Source organism: Hyla sarda, chromosome 5 (assembly GCF_029499605.1).
Source record: "Hyla sarda isolate aHylSar1 chromosome 5, aHylSar1.hap1, whole genome shotgun sequence".
Lineage (NCBI taxonomy): Eukaryota > Metazoa > Chordata > Amphibia > Anura > Hylidae > Hyla > Hyla sarda.
The window spans coordinates 70,327,080-70,347,332 of NC_079193.1; the positions used below are offsets into that span (position 1 = coordinate 70,327,080).

General features: G+C 42.0%; 1 protein-coding gene across 5 annotated transcripts in view; it reads left to right on the forward strand.

Moving 5' to 3' along the window:
- The window catches only part of EXOG (exo/endonuclease G), a 97,608-nt gene that overhangs the window by 60,848 nt on the left and 16,507 nt on the right, over positions 1-20,253 (forward strand). For 4 of the 5 annotated variants that reach the window (XM_056519638.1, XM_056519640.1, XM_056519643.1 and 1 more), the window contains 4 exons: positions 2,495-2,662; positions 5,951-6,100; positions 7,956-8,095; positions 8,610-8,686. In XM_056519638.1, the coding sequence (XP_056375613.1) occupies positions 2,495-2,662; positions 5,951-6,100; positions 7,956-8,095; positions 8,610-8,686 (535 nt within the window). Of the gene's footprint in view, positions 1-1,754; positions 1,868-2,494; positions 2,663-5,950; positions 6,101-7,955; positions 8,096-8,609; positions 8,687-20,253 lie in introns of those variants that run through there. The other variant, XM_056519642.1, reaches the window with a different exon arrangement.

Consider the following 20,253-nt stretch of genomic DNA (forward strand, 5'->3'; position numbering starts at 1 on the left):
AGCAAAAAAAAGACCAATAAGGCTAAAAGTTGTATATTATTTTTATTACATATGTGTTATGTTATGTAAAAACTGTACAACCAGCTTAAAAAGAATAAAATACGCTTAAAACCTATACGCACATAGACTTATACCACACCATATGTCACTAATATACTTCTATGGCAGTGTTTTTTTCTTCGCCAGCTGTTGCAAAACTACAACTCCCAGCATGCCCGGACAGCCTTTGGCTGTCCAGGCATGCTAAGAGTTGTAGTTTTGAAACAGCTGGAGACACACTTTGGAATACACTGTTCTATGGGGAAAAAACATATGTCTTAGTATACAATTTTTATGTGGTACAGAAAAGTGGTGTGTGGATAACTTTTTTATACCACAAAAATATCATAGGCGATCGTACAGGGTACAAAACTTATCGAGGGTGACTTACTTTTGGCTAAGTTGGCATAATGGAAGTCTATGTGTATACCATAGCATACATTTAGGTTCAGTTTAAATGTATCTCCTGGTTAGATGTGACCTAGCCCCTCGCCTCAGGCTAGATTTGTACCTGTTAGTCGTATTCGTTGGCATCCTGCTTAAAATGGAATGCTGACGTATACAGTTTACCTAATCAGTGAACCCTATTGATTTCTATGGCTAAACAGAGTCGCCTAGTGACTTACTGTATTTTTCGCCCTATAGGACGCACCGGCGTATAAGACGCACCCAATTTATAGGTGCAAAATCAAAAAAAATAAAGATTTTGAACCCAATAGTGGTCTTCAACCTGTGGACCTCCAGATGTTGCAAAACTACAACTCCTAGCATGCCCGGACAGCCGTTGGCTGTCCGGGCATGCTGGGAGTTGTAGTTTTGCAACATCTGGAGGTCTGCAGATTGAAGACCACTGCATAGGAGGTAATACTCACGTGTCCCCGCTGCTCCGGACCCGTCACCGCTGCCCTAGATGTTGCTCCATCGCTGTCGCTGTGTCCCCGTCGCTCCGTAACGTCTCTGCTGCCGGCCGGGTATCCTCGCTCTCCGTCGCCGCCATCACATCGTTACGGACGGCGACGCACGTACGACGTGATGACGAGGAAGGAGAGCGCCGGCCATACATGGGATCCCTGAACGGAGAAGTTACAGAGGAGGCAGGGAAGGTCCCTCCCGGTGTCCTGTAAGCACTAACCCGGCTATTCAGTCAGGCTGTTCGGGACCGCCGCGGTGAAATCGCGGTGGTCCTGAACAGCCCGACTGAACACCCGGGTTAGTGTCACTTTCCCTACAGACGTGGCAGTTAGCTTTGATCGCCGCGTCTGAAGGGTTAATACAGGGCATCACCGCGATCGGTGATGTCCTGTATTAGCCGCGGGTCCCGGCCGTTGATGGCCGCAGGGTCCGCCGCGATAGGGGTGTATTCGCCGTATAAGACGCACCGACTTCCCCCCCCCAGTTTTGGGGAAGAAAAAGAGCATCTTATACGGCGAAAAATACGGTAGTTAGGGACGTATGCGCTAATTTAAGTGAATTCAATGGGCGGGATGCTGTGCTTTTGAGTCTGCTGTAAATATCGGATGCGTCCTGAACTGAGTCACCATAGAAATCAATTGGTTCCGCTGCTCGTGTTAACAGTATGCGCGGGCATCCCATTTTCCGCAGAATGCCAATGGATATGACTTACGGGTGCACTAATGTAGTGTAAATCTAGCCTTACTCTATCTTATTGAAGGGACCACTCTGCATTTATGACACTCTGTCTTTCATTTTATTTTAGATGCCCATTTTAGTTATTGTTTCTCATTTTGAATATTACATGCATCTACACAAATGACAATTCTGCTGTGCTGGGTCATTCACATTGGTAGCATGTAAGGACCCAGTTAAGGTGAGTAAGAGGTTAATGCTGGGCAAGGGTCGCCATTTTTAGGATGAGTGCCCAGATGATTCCATGAGTGAACGGAACTGCTGCTAGCCCTCTATGAAGGTCAATACAGGGCAGGGGGTCATCCTTATCAGGGCGGTGCTCCACTAGTTACCTGAGCAAGAAAGTATAGAGCTGGCTGTCAGGATACCTGATTATACAACTTTAAACCTGGAACGGGCTTCTCCAACTAGCAGCCATTTTGTTCCAGCACATTGGGCCCTTTGTTTAATCTGGAGGGGGTGCATGGATTACAGGTGAACTTGGTCCTCGTTCATGACAGTCCATGTTTGTCTGGATCGGAGCATAGTATTATGAGATATAGAAACTTACTATAGGGGTGCAGAGTTAGCAGTTGCATCAGAGCCCTGGTGCCCAAGGGGTGCCCGAAGACACCTCTGCCACGTAAGAAAACACCAGTATTATAAATGGAACATGGTAGATAAGGGGCCCTGTTACGGATTGGGTTTTGGGGCCCCGAAGCTACAAGTTCCGACACTGAATATACTTGGTATATCACTTTGTCATATGTACTTGTCGGTGTGAGATTTGCCAGATTTCTTCTAACGCATGTGACTTTGTGCCCAGCAGGTGGCATCTCAATTTGTCTCTGTTCCCTCTTCCTGGTGATGTCTGGACACCTGTCATACCGATTTCTAAATCACCGATTCCTGGGTGGATTTGTGCTGGGGGCAGCTGTGAGCACATCTTCCTGCTTGACCGCACTTTATATATATGACCGAAAAAGACATGAGCCAGGTAAGAAACCTGTCCCCTGCCAAAGAATCTGGGACTGTACATCTCTAGGTGTAGGCCCTGGTACACACGTGTGCTGCCTGTTCATCTGTCTCAATGATCTGCAGTGGCCTTCAAATTGTGGACCTCCAGATGTTGCAAAACTATAACTACCAGCATGCCCGGATAGCAGTTGGCTATTTGGACATGCTGGGAGTTGTACTTTTGCTACAGCTGGAGGTCCATACTTTGGTGACCACTGCTGTATGATATTCTGAGATACTTATATGCGACCATGAAAAACACTGGCACTGAAGGGTTAAAAGTGTGCAGCTGTAATTAATAAGAATACAATGTATACTCTGACGACAGTGGCCCTGATTTACTAAGAGTGGTGCGTCGTTTTCTTTGTGGATTTTGATTTTCCATAGTATTAAAGGGGTTCTCCCTTGTTTATATTGTTTTTTGTTATTATGTTTGTGTGTTATGTGTGTATAAGTATGTGTTTTTTTATGTGTGTTATGTATATATGTATTTTCTTACCTTTTGTGAAGATCCGGAAGCTGGTCCCTTTTTCTTCCAGCGGCTTGCTGTGTAACCTCGGCCTCCGCCATGTTGTGTTCGGTAAGTGGGATGTCGGGGGGTGTTCTTGCTTCTGTCCTTCCTATCTTCTGACGTCCGAGGCAAATCTTTTCTTCCTGATTCTTCCGTGGCTCAGCGACGAATCTGCGGCCTCTTCCGGCGCATGCGCAGGTAGTTTTTTTTATTTTTTTACCAATAAAGTTTTTTTTGTCTAATTGACAAACTGCATGCGCGAGTACGCAAGTGCTACGCTAACAGCTTAGCGTACGTTAGGTCTACGCTAATAGCGTAGCTTTGTGCAAGCGCAGACAGTTTGTCAATTAGACAAAAAAAACTTTATTGGTAAAAAAAAAAAAAAAAAACTACCTGCACATGCGCCGGAAGAAACAGGAAGATAAGATTTGCCTCGGATGTCAGAAGATAGGAAGGACAGAAGCAAGAACACACCCCCCTGACATCCCACTTACCGAACACAACATGGCGGAGGCCGAGGTTACACAGCAAGCCACTGGAAGAAAAAAAGGGGCCAGCTTCCGGATCTTCACAAAAGGTAAGAAAATACATATATACATCACAACACACATAAAAAAACACATACCCCTTTAACTAATGTTTCTCTACATTTTGCCATTTTGCACTTTTCCTTACTTTTTGCTTATTTTTTTTATTTTTATTTTTTTATTACACCTGCTCTAAGCAGTGGGGTTTTCCAAAGCTCAAATTCACCACATTTTCTGTGGAAAAATTTGTAAATCTGTTGGAATTTTTCGAAAAACGCCCCCCCCCCCCCCCTTTCCCTTTTTGGGGTTTTCTAAGTAAAATAGAGAATTGGTCGGGACACAATTTGTGGTGCACTGCGCCACATTTTGGTGCACAACCCAACAAAACAGATTGGGTTTACAATGTATCCAGCTTCGGTAACATGATTCAGGACCAGAGGCTGCACAATATTTTGCTGGTTTCATCATCACAGAAAAAACAATGTGCGTCTAATACATAACTTTTATTAAAATGTCCTCAAAACACGCACTAGAAGTGATAAATAAACAATGTCACCAGCCCTTAAAGGCACAAGAGTGGGCAAAAACATAAGCAATTATTGCTTCAAAAAGATCACCAAAACACAACGTGTATGAAGGGATGTAGAGATGAGCAAAGTTACAGTAATTCGAATTGTCGCAAACTTCTCGGCTCGGCAGTTGCTGACTTTAGCCTACATAAATGAGTTCAGCTTTCAGGTGCTCTGGTGGGCTGGAGACTCTCTCCTGTATCCACCTTTTCCAGCCCATCGGAGCACCTGAAAGCTGAACTAATTTATGCAGGATAAAGTCAGCAAACGCCGAGCCGAGAAGTTCGTGACAAATCTAATCACTTCGCTCATCTCTAAAGGGATGTGGGGTGTTATAAGGGAATAGAACAGGGATAGCTCTTTGTAAGGGAAATAAAATGCCCTTATCTTCGGCAGAATAGTCACCACGACTCTTCCTGGTCATCCCTATTATCCAGTTTGGACACCCTAGGTAGAATGTCAACCACCTGAGCCTTTTCATGCAGATGCGTACCTAACTAAGCACCGTATATTAGCACAAATCATTGTACATAGTGCAAGATAAATACATGTAATGGCAGAGGTCTAAGGATCAGGCTAAGCAACAACCAGATAACCTCTTAGATACTGTATAAGTGACCCAAATAGACTTGATCACATGCTATGGTACTAAAGAAGGCCATAATGTGGGCACAGACTAATTATTGTGAATTACATCACATTCCAATCCTGATTGTCACACAGAGTATAAGACATAGGGGGAGATTGAACGTGATTTATGTAGAGGAAGAATGGTGCAGTTGCCCATAGAAACCAATCAGATCACTTCTTTTACTTTTTAAAAGCCCTCTGAAAAATGAAAGAAGCAATCTTTTTGGTTTCTATGGGCAACTGCACCACTCTTTGATAAATCCCCCTCATTATGCTTACATCTATTACTACTTAAATAACCACTAAGACAGAAGAGGGCAGGAGATGATACTTAGCCATTCCTCTACATGGTTTCTCCTTTAGGGATTCATCAGGGGACACGTAGAAACAGATAAGGTCATGGGGATACACAGTGACAATATCAACCCACGCTGGCACTTAGTGGTACAACTGCCCCCTCAACTAACGGTGGAGTCCAGCTAAATGCCCCAATAGGCAAAGGTGTTACTGGAACTCAGAGGTCACCTGGGGTCTTCCGTTGTAGCATCCATATTACAGTATATTTAGGTGCCATCTAAAAACACTGACCAGGATCCCGACCACAAGCAAGGTGCTGATGTCACCAGAGGGCTTAAAAGTAATAAGAATAGGTCACATGACCCAGGTACGGGGGCTGCGAGCACTTTCTCTGGCTTTCACCTTCCCCTTTACTTCCATAAGATGAAATCTGTGCCACAGAAAATTTCTAAAGGGCTATTCCCAACTATCAAAGTTAATTGTGGGACACCTGCTGATCTCAAGAATGGAGGAAAACCGCCTCCTGAATTAATGGAGGGCACCAATGTGCATTTGCACCATTTATTTTTCAACATTTTTTTACCTTTCTGAGCACTCTACTCTATGTTCAGATGCCTCATGAAAAATGAATTTAGTGCTGCTCGCACATGTGCAGTGTCCTTATTCTAGATTATATTATTTAAAGGGAAATTATGGATACACTGAACCTGTTATAATATCCTTTTTATCCGCAGCACCAGTACAGAAGTCACTGTTGGAGGAATATGGATTCCCGCAGAGTGGAGAGGAGGTCAGACACTATACCAGTCATGCCTTGTCCTATGATCAATCCAAAAAGACCCCACGTTGGGTGATTGAGCATCTTACGAAAGAGAGAATTGTTGGTGAGTAAAACAATTCAAAGGTTTTTTTCTTTCTTAAAAAGTGATGGCATATTGCTAGGATAGGCCATCATTAGAAAGGAGCATATCCGTTCTTCTCTAAATTTCACATATACATCGGATTCATTGCAACTTTTTGTTGGAATGATTGGTTTCAGACAAATAGCGCCCAGGTCAGGAGTCCCTGCTTCTGTACCATGAGTACTGTATGCTTCACAACAGACGTGTCTGGAAGCTTAAATGGGCACTGTCACATAAAAAAGATGTTGCAGTGACATGTCAAACGTTTTGGTCTGAGTGTTCAGAATGTGATTGTTAGCTAGGACTAGCTGGGAAAGGAGCATGCTAAGAAAGGCAAACTTACTATATAAATTGTTCTAATAATTGGTCAGGATCTGAACACTCAGACCATAACCTTTTACAACTTTTGATATTCCTTTAGGACATGTTAAACTTTTTTTTTTAAAGCAGCAAGTACACTTTAACTCAGTTTGCCAAGCCTCCACCACCACGTAATATAACTTGCAAAGCTTTTTGGGGACTTAAAGGGGTGCTCTGGTGGAATTTTTTTTTTAAATCAACTGGTGCCAGAAAGTTAAACAGATTTGTAAATTACTTCTATTTAAAAATCTTAATCCTTCCAGTATTTATCAGCTGCTGTATAATACAGAGGAAGTTCTTTTCTTTTTGAATTTCTTTTCTGTCTGTCCACAGTGCTCTCTGCTGACACCTCTGTCCAGGACAGGAGAGATTTGCTATGGTCAATTGTTCCTTCTCTGGGCAGTTCCTGACATGGACAGAGGTGTCAGCAGAGAGCACTGTGGACAGACAGAAAATAAATTCATAAAGAAAAGAACTTCCTCTGTATTAAAAAGCAGCCGATAAGTACTGGAAGGATTAATATTTTTAAATAGAAGTAATTTACAAATCTGTTTACATTTCTGGCACCAGTTGATTTATGAAAAATGTTTTCCACCAGAGTACACCTTTAAGGGGGTTATCCACCATAAGGTGACTTTAGTACTTACCTGCCAGACAGTAATGAACATGCTTAGGAAAGATATATGCTTGTCTTGGAGCTAAATAGCTGAGTTTACTATAATGCTACTGATTTCTTTTTGTGAAATGGCTATTTCCTGTTGGAGTTCCCTGCCTCCAACTTCAAGTCCCAGGGTCCCTTGTTTCGAAGTGTGAGGTAATTTTTCTCCCTCCCACACATCAGCCACCCCACCCATTGAAGCACAGGTGAGCTGCCTTCCATGCTGTGCTGTAAACAATAGACCAGTGTTTACTAACCAGGGTGCCTCCAGCTGTTGCAAAACTACAATTCACTGAAGAATGATCTCCGCTCCACCCATAAAAGCAGACACGCTCCTTTCATCACCTAACTAGGGATATAATGTTACTGCAACTTAGGAAAACCTGAGACGACACTCATTTTGTATGCTGTTTAAAAAAACAACAACAAAAAAAACATTAGTGCAAAGATTACCAAAATACAACACAGGTACAGACACTATATTAGAAACTACACTAACTTTACAGCCCCTGCAGCCCAAACAAATAAAAAATCCTGGAATACCCCTTTAAGAACACAATTTTTGTTTTCAGCACCCGTGTATTCCCAGAACTTTTTAATTTTTCCATAGATATCATTGTATTAGGACATATTTTTTGTGAGATGAGTGACCATGGGGTACATATAATGAATTTAAAAAAATCCTATATATGACATCTAATACTGATTTGCTCTATGCTAGTAGGGTTTCAGGACTGGAAGCTGTTGGGATGCCCAGTGTAAACATAGAAGTCTTGTAATGTACTTTTATGCATTGTAACTTCTTCATGTCTTCCTCAGGTATTGCTGATCGAAAAGACTGCCGATTTAAACCTGATCCGAACATCCCACAAATCTTTAGTGCCACCAATGAAGACTATTTACATAGTGGGTGGTCCCGGGGTCACATGGCACCAGCAGGCAACAGTAAATATTCTACAGTAAGTATTAGTTTCCTGCTTAAAGGGGTACTCCACCCATAGACATCTTATTTCCTATCCAAAGGATAGGGGATAAGATGTCTGATCGCGGGGGTCCCGCCGCTGGGGACCCCCGCAATATAGCATGCGGCACCCACCTGTTTCTGCTCCGGAAGCGCTGGAGGGTCTGAAATGGAAGTCTGTGACGTCACAAGTCCGCCCCCATGTGGTGTCACGCCCCGTCCCCTCAATGCAAGTCTATGGGAGGGGGCGTGATGTCTAGGGGTGGAGTACCCCTTTAATTTACAAACAGAATACGTAAAGCGCATTATCTTATGGGATAAGGAGATTTATCAGGGAAAAGGAACAGTGGAGCAGTTGTCCATTTCTTTTATTTATTCCTTTGCTTATTTTATTTTTAATTGGGCCTTTGAAAAAAAAAAAAAAAGCTTAAATCTGATTGGCTGCTATGAGCAACCGCTCCACTGTTCTATTGTTTTGGAAGTTTCCAGTTTACAGCTTTTTCTGTCTACAGGAGGCTATGGCTGAAACATTCTATCTTTCAAACATCGTGCCTCAGAACTATGAGAATAATGCCGGCTTCTGGAACAGGTAAGACCCATGATCAGCAGGGATTTAAAATACAAAATTCTAATATCCTTTTTTGTGTTCATAGATAAGGATCACCCTTTCCAGATGCTTAACTATTAGCCAGTATGTAGAGAAGGAGGGAAAAAAATGGAGGACAGCTCCTCATGTATTATCCTCAGTACATGAATATGCAGATTGAGGGCTATTGTTTTACCACTCACATTTGAATGCACAGTTATACGCTGGTTGCTCCAGTGAAAATAGGGTATATTGAGGGGAATATTGCTGCTGAGCCGGGTGGTGTCAGGCCGAGAGTGTCCTAGTGTTTTCCAGGAATCGAGGATACAATCAAAAAGAATAAAAAACACCCTTGATGGAACCGCAATCTGCAGCAGAGATTTTTTTAGTACATAGATGTCTAAGATGAATGGAAACATTTATTGTAAAAAAAAAGAAAAATTAAATAAAGCAATGACACATTTCAAGGTACAACCTCCTTCTAGGGATCGGCCGATATCGTTTTTTTAGGGCCGATACCGATAATCGGTGGAGGTTAGGGCCGATAGCCGATAACTTATACCGATATTCCGGTATAAGTTATCGGCTATTTATCCCCCCTCGACACTGCTGCAGAGCATTGATTTAAAGCGGGCGCTTTAAATCAATGCACTGCAGTGGCTTTTGCGGTGCCATAGGCCGCTGCCGCCACCACCCGCTTCTCTCCCCCTACCTGTCAGGGTGGTCTGGGCCATCCATCGTTCCTGTAGTGTCCGGGGGCGTTCCGGGTGGAGGGTGAACCGGTCCGGGCTGTTCTTCTTCTCCAGCGGTCATCTTCTCCACTCCGGGCGGGCTCCGGCCTAGTACGCTGCATAGACGCCGCTGCGCAGTGACACCCGTGCTCAGCGATGCACCTGACGTCACGACGTAGCGGCGTCTATGCAGCGTACTAGGCCGGAGCCTGCCCGGAGTGGAAGAGAAGACCGTGGGAGAAGAAGGACAGCCCGGACCGGTTCACTCTTCACCCGGAATGCCCCCGGACACTACAGGAACGATGGATGGCCCGGACCACCCCCATTACGGGTAAGTTAAATTTTTTTTTATTGACTCGGAGGGTGGGAAAGGGGCCCGACCGGTATAGCGGTATGGGCAAAAATCCATACCGGTATACCGCCCAGCACTACGGTGGGGGGGTGCGACGCGGTGCGGGGGGGCGGTCGCGGTGCGGTGGGTCGGTCGCGGTGCGGTGGGTCGGGGGGGGGGGGGGGCGGTCGCGGTGCGGGGGGCGGGGCATTATTGGCTTATCGGCAAGGTAATTGCCGATACCGATAATCCCCAAAATCGTGATTATCGGCCGATAATATCGGCCATACCGATAATCGGTCGATCCCTACCTCCTTCATCAGTGGTCATTGTTTTATTTCATTTTTTACAATAAATTAAGTTTACATTTATCTTAGATGTCTATGTCCTGGAAAATCTCTTTTAGTCAGAGCTCAGAATGAAGCATACTGTGTCTTTTACACAAAAATAATGGTGCTCAGGCTAACCAGGATAAGAAATATGTAGGTGGTGGCCCAGTTTAGGAGTTGCACCCCTGTACCCTTGCTGCCTGGTCAGGCAGCCGCCATACAGTGACCCCTGGGCCCCCTGCACCTGTTCCTTTGTATATCTGCTTCTATTCTTGTTATATAGAGTATTTGTATATAAAATGTGTTATGCCTTTAAGACCTGTTGTCATGTAACCCAGTGAGGTACCAGTGACCATTTGACCTAAGGGTGACCTATGGGACCCCAACAGTGTCTCCCCCATATGAGCCCTGGGTGGAGCCTCCTCACTCTCTTTTTCTCTTTAAGTCTTTGCTGAGTTGCAGGTAAGTCCTAGGCATGTGTCTGGAGTCCTAAAGAGGCTTAAAGTCTACCACTCAGCCACGGATCCTAAAGTCAAGTACCCCAAAAGTCAAGTCAAAGCCTAGTAAGCTACAGAAGGGGTGAAGTCAGTCATAGTCTGTCATAGTCAGGTCAGTCCAAGTCAATCTGTCTTCAGTCAGCGTGGCTCTGCAGTAAATTGTCCCAGTCCACCATAAGTCCCAGTAAGCTCTGCGGTCTCTGAAGTCACTGGTCACCTCCTTTGGCCTAGCCAAGCTGTTTAGATGGTAACACTTGTCTGACTGAGTAAAGCTGTCGTTGTTCCACAACTTGGTGTCAGGGTCATTATTTGCCCCCGTGCCTAGCCCAAGATCTGGCGGTATTCCTTCCAGGGGTGTAGAGGTTAAACCATGCCCTGGTGTTACGAACACAAGGGGTTAATGCCATCTGCCCCTAGGGTAATTTCATCTGCCCTCACCACATGTAGAGGTTTGTGTACAACATTTGCCTTGGCACCAATCTACCCTGCAGGACTCCCTACTGTCAGATATAACATTTGAGTTAGAAACCCTGCATGCTCTAGAAGAAAGTTTTACACACACACAGCTTTTGTGTTGGTTTTCCTTTCTTTTTTATTTTAAAAGCCAAACACAAAAGTGGATTCAAAAGGGATGGGACATGTAAAGGAAAGTCTTAAAGTCTTATACTTCTCCTTCCTGCAGGATCACAAAAAGCTGCATGTAATTCTACACCCCTCCCCCCATCCATTCCCTAAGTAAAGCAATGCTCTCAAGGGATATTTCAGCTTTACATAAATTGCTTTTCATACTGCCTCGGCCCAGCAGCTTGCTCTTTGGTGGTTGACTTGAGCCTGCTCTTCTCTCATGGTGCAGGTCACTCTCACGTCTACAATGCGTGACACCAGACACTCACTCTTTACAGATGCAACTACTCCCCCAACCCACATACATGATGGTGCATCATCTCCAGTGCCACAGTGTTTGCTGTAAGCTTCAGACTCTGGGCAGGGCTTCCTCTTAGCAGTTCTTGCTGAATAACAACTCATCCTCCTTCAAGCTGTCATCCCAGTGCAGTGTTTCCCAACCAGGATGCCTCCAGCTGTTGCAAAAGTACAACTCCCAGCATGCACAGCCTTTGGTTGTCCAGGAATGCTTGGACTCATACTTTTGCAGTAGCCCGAGACATTCTGTTTTGGAAACACTGTCCTAAAGCTTTGTTCCTGGTGCCAGCCATACTGCCAAGGATATGACGGAAATGGTACAGGCACAAATTATACAGTACATAATCACATAGCACATAAAGCCATCATTAAACATTTCTTAAAATGAACACTGGTCATGGGATTTATACTGCCCAATCTGAGAGCACCTTATTATAGAGGAAAAAGAGTTATGTAGATATATAGGTTTACAGGAATATGTGCAGGGTAAATCCTGAATGGACTCCTAGGAGGGACCATGAGAGTCCTGTTTACCCTGCCCATACATATGCACTGCTTTCCCTGTAGTAATGGGTTCATGGAAAAGACTGTCAATCGATAGGTGTACTTATTGGGGGACATTTATCAAAGCATTTAGTAGATTTTTTTTGCTTAAAATTGTTGCAAAAAAGACGCAAGACTACTCTCTTTTTTTCTGCGACTTTTTGAGTGTGCAGGGTCCTAAGCAAAAAATACAAATCTTGCTTACCAAAGCAAAAAGTGATTTTTGACTTGCAGTGATCAGAGATTTATCAAGTGTGAAAGTCGCAAAAAAGTCACATCTCATGAAAAACCTACTAAATTTACTCCAGCTCAGACATGGAGCAGAAAAAGCCACTACCAAAGCAAAAAATAAAAAATAATTGCTTATGTGAAAGAAATTTATCAACAGGCTGAAAGCAGTTGATAAATAAGTCGCACATAAGCAAAGAAATTGTAAGAAAAAAATAACTAAAAAAAGGAAAACATAAGCAAACATTGATACATGTCCCACGTTGTCTTTCCTAAGAGTCTTGTCTGGATTTACTCTATGTTTTACTCAGAAAACCTGCTCCAAGTCACATAAACCTATAAATATCCTGGGTCTCATATTTTCTCCCTCGATCATATGATGCTCTCACATAGGGCAGCATAAGTCACCTGGGAGGTTCACTTTAAGGGTACGTTCACACAGACGCGATCTACAACGTGTTTTCTGCTGCAGAAAATAAGTAGCAGATTACATTGACTTCAATGGGGTCTGATGCAGAAAATAAGTAGCAGATTACATTGACTTCAATGGGGTCTGATGCAGAAAATCTAGCACAGCTGGAATCTGAAGTGGGGAACTCTGTGTAGATCCTACCCGTGTGAACCTACCCTAAAGGTATATACACACAGCATATTTTTGTAAGGGGTGAATTGTTAGTTGAGTTTCACCATCCTTAAAGGGTACTTAATTTCCAGATTTTTTCATACATATGGTATGTCCAGATTAAAGGTGCTGTCATGTCACTGTAGCTTACCTTTAATTCCCTTGTGATGTCAGAGCAGCTTATCTGTCTTGTCTCCTTGTGCGATATCACAGCGCCATACCTGACTGAAAACCAATCATGCCACTGCACCTTACCTGACTAACTGCAATTATTTCAATGTCACTGAGCTTGTCTGACTGAAACCCACTTATGATGTCACAGCAGCTTACCTGACTTAAAACCCTATTATGACATCTTACTTGACTAACATCCCCTTGTGTCACAGCAGCTTTCCTGACTAAAACCCACTGATGATGTCACAGCAAGTTATCTGAATGAAACTCCCACATGATGTCACAAGAGCCTCCCTGATTAAAAACCCCATATGATGTTACAGCAGTTTACTGACTTACATCCATAAAATGTCACAGGAACTTACTTGAGCACAATACATTATGGATGTCACAGCAGCTTACCTTACTGAAATACACTTGTGATGTCATAGCAGCTTACCTTACTGAAATACACTTGTGATGTCATAGCAGCTTACCTTACTGAAATACACTTGTGATGTCACAGCAGCTTACCTTACTGAAATACACTTGTGATGTCACAGCAGCTTACCTTACTGAAATATACTTGTGATGTCACAGCAACTTACCTGACTGAAATACACTTGTGATGTCACAGCAGCTTACCTTACTGAAATATACTTGTGATGTCATAGCAGCTTACCTTACTGAAATATACTTGTGATGTCATAGCAGCTTACCTTACTGAAATATACTTGTGATGTCACAGCAGCTTACCTTACTGAAATATACTTGTGATGTCACAGCAGCTTACCTTACTGAAATACACTTGTGATGTCATAGCAGCTTGCCTTACTGAAATACACTTGTGATGTCATAACAGCTTACCTTACTGAAATATACTTGTGATGTCATAGCAGCTTACCTTACTGAAATACACTTGTGATGTCACAGCAGCTTACCTTACTGAAATACACTTGTGATGTCACAGCAGCTTACCTTACTGAAATACACTTGTGATGTCACAGCAGCTTGCCTTACTGAAATACACTTGTGATGTCATAGCAGCTTACCTTACTGAAATACACTTGTGATGTCACAGCAGCTTACCTTACTGAAATACACTTGTGATGTCATAGCAGCTTACCTTACTGAAATACACTTGTGATGTCACAGCAGCTTGCCTTACTGAAATACACTTGTGATGTCACAGCAGCTTGCCTTACTGAAGTACACTTGTGATGTCACAGCAGCTTGCCTTACTGAAGTACACTTGTGATGTCACGGCAGCTTACCTTACTGAAATACACTTGTGATGTCATAGCAGCTTACCTTACTGAAATACACTTGTGATGTCATAGCAGCTTACCTTACTGAAATACACTTGTGATGTCACAGCAGCTTAACTTACTGAAATACACTTGTGATGTCATAGCAGCTTACCTTACTGAAATACACTTGTGATGTCACAGCAGCTTACCTTACTGAAATATACTTGTGATGTCATAGCAGCTTACCTTACTGAAATATACTAGTGATGTCATAGCAGCTTACCTTACTGAAATATACTTGTGATGTCATAGCAGTTTACCTTACTGAAATATACTTGTGATGTCATAGCAGCTTACCTTACTGAAATATACTTGTGATGTCATAGCAGCTTACCTTACTGAAATATACTTGTGATGTCATAGCAGCTTACCTGACTGAAATACACTTGTGATGTCATAGCAGCTTACCTTACTGAAATACACTTGTGATGTCATAGCAGCTTACCTTACTGAAATACACTTGTGATGTCATAGCAGCTTACCTGACTGAAATACACTTGTGATGTCACAGCAGCTTACCTTACTGAAATACACTTGTGATGTCACAGCAGCTTACCTTACTGAAATATACTTGTGATGTCACAGCAACTTACCTGACTGAAATACACTTGTGATGTCACAGCAGCTTACCTTACTGAAATATACTTGTGATGTCACAGCAGCTTACCTTACTGAAATATACTTGTGATGTCATAGCAGCTTACCTTACTGAAATATACTTGTGATGTCACAGCAGCTTACCTTACTGAAATATACTTGTGATGTCACAGCAGCTTACCTTACTGAAATACACTTGTGATGTCATAGCAGCTTGCCTTACTGAAATACACTTGTGATGTCATAACAGCTTACCTTACTGAAATATACTTGTGATGTCATAGCAGCTTACCTTACTGAAATACACTTGTGATGTCACAGCAGCTTACCTTACTGAAATACACTTGTGATGTCACAGCAGCTTACCTTACTGAAATACACTTGTGATGTCACAGCAGCTTGCCTTACTGAAATACACTTGTGATGTCACAGCAGCTTACCTTACTGAAATACACTTGTGATGTCACAGCAGCTTACCTTACTGAAATACACTTGTGATGTCATAGCAGCTTACCTTACTGAAATACACTTGTGATGTCACAGCAGCTTGCCTTACTGAAATACACTTGTGATGTCACAGCAGCTTGCCTTACTGAAGTACACTTGTGATGTCACAGCAGCTTACCTTACTGAAATACACTTGTGATGTCACAGCAGCTTACCTTACTGAAATATACTTGTGATGTCACGGCAGCTTACCTTACTGAAATACACTTGTGATGTCATAGCAGCTTACCTTACTGAAATACACTTGTGATGTCATAGCAGCTTACCTTACTGAAATACACTTGTGATGTCACAGCAGCTTAACTTACTGAAATACACTTGTGATGTCATAGCAGCTTACCTTACTGAAATACACTTGTGATGTCACAGCAGCTTACCTTACTGAAATATACTTGTGATGTCATAGCAGCTTACCTTACTGAAATATACTAGTGATGTCATAGCAGCTTACCTTACTGAAATATACTTGTGATGTCATAGCAGCTTACCTTACTGAAATATACTTGTGATGTCATAGCAGCTTACCTTACTGAAATATACTTGTGATGTCATAGCAGCTTACCTTACTGAAATATACTTGTGATGTCATAGCAGCTTACCTGACTGAAATACACTTGTGATGTCATAGCAGCTTACCTTACTGAAATACACTTGTGATGTCATAGCAGCTTACCTTACTGAAATACACTTGTGATGTCACAGCAGCTTACCTTACTGAAATATACTTGTGATGTCATAGCAGCTTACCTTACTGAAATATACTTGTGATGTCATAGCAGCTTACCTTACTGAAATATACTTGTGATGTCATAGCAGCTTACCTTACTGAAATATACTTGTGATGTCATAGCAGCTTACCTTACTGAAATATACTTGTGATGTCATAGCAGCTTACCTGACTGAAATATACTTGTGATGTCATAGCAGCTTACCTTACTGAAATATACTTGTGATGTCATAGCAGCTTACCTTACTGAAATATACTTGTGATGTCATAGCAGCTTACCTGACTGAAATACACTTGTGATGTCATAGCAGCTTACCTGACTGAAATATACTTGTGATGTCATAGCAGCTTACCTTACTGAAATACACTTGTGATGTCATAGCAGCTTACCTTACTGAAATATACTTGTGATGTCATAGCAGCTTACCTTACTGAAATACACTTGTGATGTCACAGCAGCTTACCTTACTGAAATACACTTGTGATGTCATAGCAGCTTACCTTACTGAAATACACTTGTGATGTCATAGCAGCTTGCCTTACTGAAATACACTTGTGATGTCATAGCAGCTTACCTGACTGAAATACACTTGTGATGTCACGGCAGCTTACCTTACTGAAATACACTTGTGATGTCACAGCAGCTTACCTTACTGAAATATACTTGTGATGTCACAGCAGCTTACCTTACTGAAATATACTTGTGATGTCACGGCAGCTTACCTTACTGAAATATACTTGTGATGTCATAGCAGCTTACCTTACTGAAATACACTTGTGATGTCATAGCAGCTTACCTTACTGAAATATACTTGTGATGTCATAACAGCTTACCTTACTGAAATACACTTGTGATGTCATAGCAGCTTACCTTACTGAAATACACTTGTGATGTCACAGCAGCTTGCCTTACTGAAATACACTTGTGATGTCACAGCAGCTTGCCTTACTGAAATACACTTGTGATGTCACAGCAGCTTACCTTACTGAAATACACTTGTGATGTCACAGCAGCTTACCTTACTGATATATACTTGTGATGTCACGGCAGCTTACCTTACTGAAGTATACTTGTGATGTCATAGCAGCTTACCTTACTGAAATACACTTGTGATGTCATAGCAGCTTACCTTACTGAAATACACTTGTGATGTCACAGCAGCTTACCTTACTGAAATACACTTGTGATGTCACAGCAGCTTACCTTACTGAAATATACTTGTGATGTCATAGCAGCTTACCTTACTGAAATATACTTGTGATGTCATAGCAGCTTACCTTACTGAAATATACTTGTGATGTCATAGCAGCTTACCTTACTGAAATATACTTGTGATGTCACAGCAGCTTACCTTACTGAAATATACTTGTGATGTCACAGCAGCTTACCTTACTGAAATACACTTGTGATGTCACAGCAGCTTGCCTTACTGAAATACACTTGTGATGTCATAGCAGCTTACCTTACTGAAATACACTTGTGATGTCACAGCAGCTTACCTTACTGAAATATACTTGTGATGTCACGGCAGCTTACCTTACTGAAATATACTTGTGATGTCATAGCAGCTTACCTTACTGAAATACACTTGTGATGTCACAGCAGCTTACCTTACTGAAATACACTTGTGATGTCATAGCAGCTTACCTTACTGAAATACACTTGTGATGTCACAGCAGCTTGCCTTACTGAAATACACTTGTGATGTCACAGCAGCTTGCCTTACTGAAGTACACTTGTGATGTCACAGCAGCTTACCTTACTGAAATACACTTGTGATGTCACAGCAGCTTACCTTACTGAAATATACTTGTGATGTCACGGCAGCTTACCTTACTGAAATACACTTGTGATGTCATAGCAGCTTACCTTACTGAAATACACTTGTGATGTCATAGCAGCTTACCTTACTGAAATACACTTGTGATGTCACAGCAGCTTAACTTACTGAAATACACTTGTGATGTCATAGCAGCTTACCTTACTGAAATACACTTGTGATGTCACAGCAGCTTACCTTACTGAAATATACTTGTGATGTCATAGCAGCTTACCTTACTGAAATATACTAGTGATGTCATAGCAGCTTACCTTACTGAAATATACTTGTGATGTCATAGCAGCTTACCTTACTGAAATATACTTGTGATGTCATAGCAGCTTACCTTACTGAAATATACTTGTGATGTCATAGCAGCTTACCTTACTGAAATATACTTGTGATGTCATAGCAGCTTACCTGACTGAAATACACTTGTGATGTCATAGCAGCTTACCTTACTGAAATACACTTGTGATGTCATAGCAGCTTACCTTACTGAAATACACTTGTGATGTCATAGCAGCTTACCTGACTGAAATACACTTGTGATGTCACAGCAGCTTACCTTACTGAAATACACTTGTGATGTCACAGCAGCTTACCTTACTGAAATATACTTGTGATGTCACAGCAACTTACCTGACTGAAATACACTTGTGATGTCACAGCAGCTTACCTTACTGAAATATACTTGTGATGTCATAGCAGCTTACCTTACTGAAATATACTTGTGATGTCATAGCAGCTTACCTTACTGAAATATACTTGTGATGTCACAGCAGCTTACCTTACTGAAATATACTTGTGATGTCACAGCAGCTTACCTTACTGAAATACACTTGTGATGTCATAGCAGCTTGCCTTACTGAAATACACTTGTGATGTCATAACAGCTTACCTTACTGAAATATACTTGTGATGTCATAGCAGCTTACCTTACTGAAATACACTTGTGATGTCACAGCAGCTTACCTTACTGAAATACACTTGTGATGTCACAGCAGCTTACCTTACTGAAATACACTTGTGATGTCACAGCAGCTTGCCTTACTGAAATACACTTGTGATGTCATAGCAGCTTACCTTACTGAAATACACTTGTGATGTCACAGCAGCTTACCTTACTGAAATACACTTGTGATGTCACAGCAGCTTACCTTACTGAAATACACTTGTGATGTCACAGCAGCTTGCCTTACTGAAATACACTTGTGATGTCACAGCAGCTTGCCTTACTGAAGTACACTTGTGATGTCACAGCAGCTTACCTTACTGAAATACACTTGTGATGTCACAGCAGCTTACCTTACTGAAATATACTTGTGATGTCACGGCAGCTTACCTTACTGAAATACACTTGTGATGTCATAGCAGCTTACCTTACTGAAATACACTTGTGATGTCATAGCAGCTTACCTTACTGAAATACACTTGTGATGTCACAGCAGCTTAACTTACTGAAATACACTTGTGATGTCATAGCAGCTTACCTTACTGAAATACACTTGTGATGTCACAGCAGCTTACCTTACTGAAATATACTTGTGATGTCATAGCAGCTTACCTTACTGAAATATACTAGTGATGTCATAGCAGCTTACCTTACTGAAATATACTTGTGATGTCATAGCAGCTTACCTTACTGAAATATACTTGTGATGTCATAGCAGCTTACCTTACTGAAATATACTTGTGATGTCATAGCAGCTTACCTTACTGAAATATACTTGTGATGTCATAGCAGCTTACCTGACTGAAATACACTTGTGATGTCATAGCAGCTTACCTTACTGAAATACACTTGTGATGTCATAGCAGCTTACCTTACTGAAATACACTTGTGATGTCACAGCAGCTTACCTTACTGAAATATACTTGTGATGTCATAGCAGCTTACCTTACTGAAATATACTTGTGATGTCATAGCAGCTTACCTTACTGAAATATACTTGTGATGTCATAGCAGCTTACCTTACTGAAATATACTTGTGATGTCATAGCAGCTTACCTTACTGAAATATACTTGTGATGTCATAGCAGCTTACCTGACTGAAATATACTTGTGATGTCATAGCAGCTTACCTTACTGAAATATACTTGTGATGTCATAGCAGCTTACCTTACTGAAATATACTTGTGATGTCATAGCAGCTTACCTGACTGAAATACACTTGTGATGTCATAGCAGCTTACCTGACTGAAATATACTTGTGATGTCATAGCAGCTTACCTTACTGAAATACACTTGTGA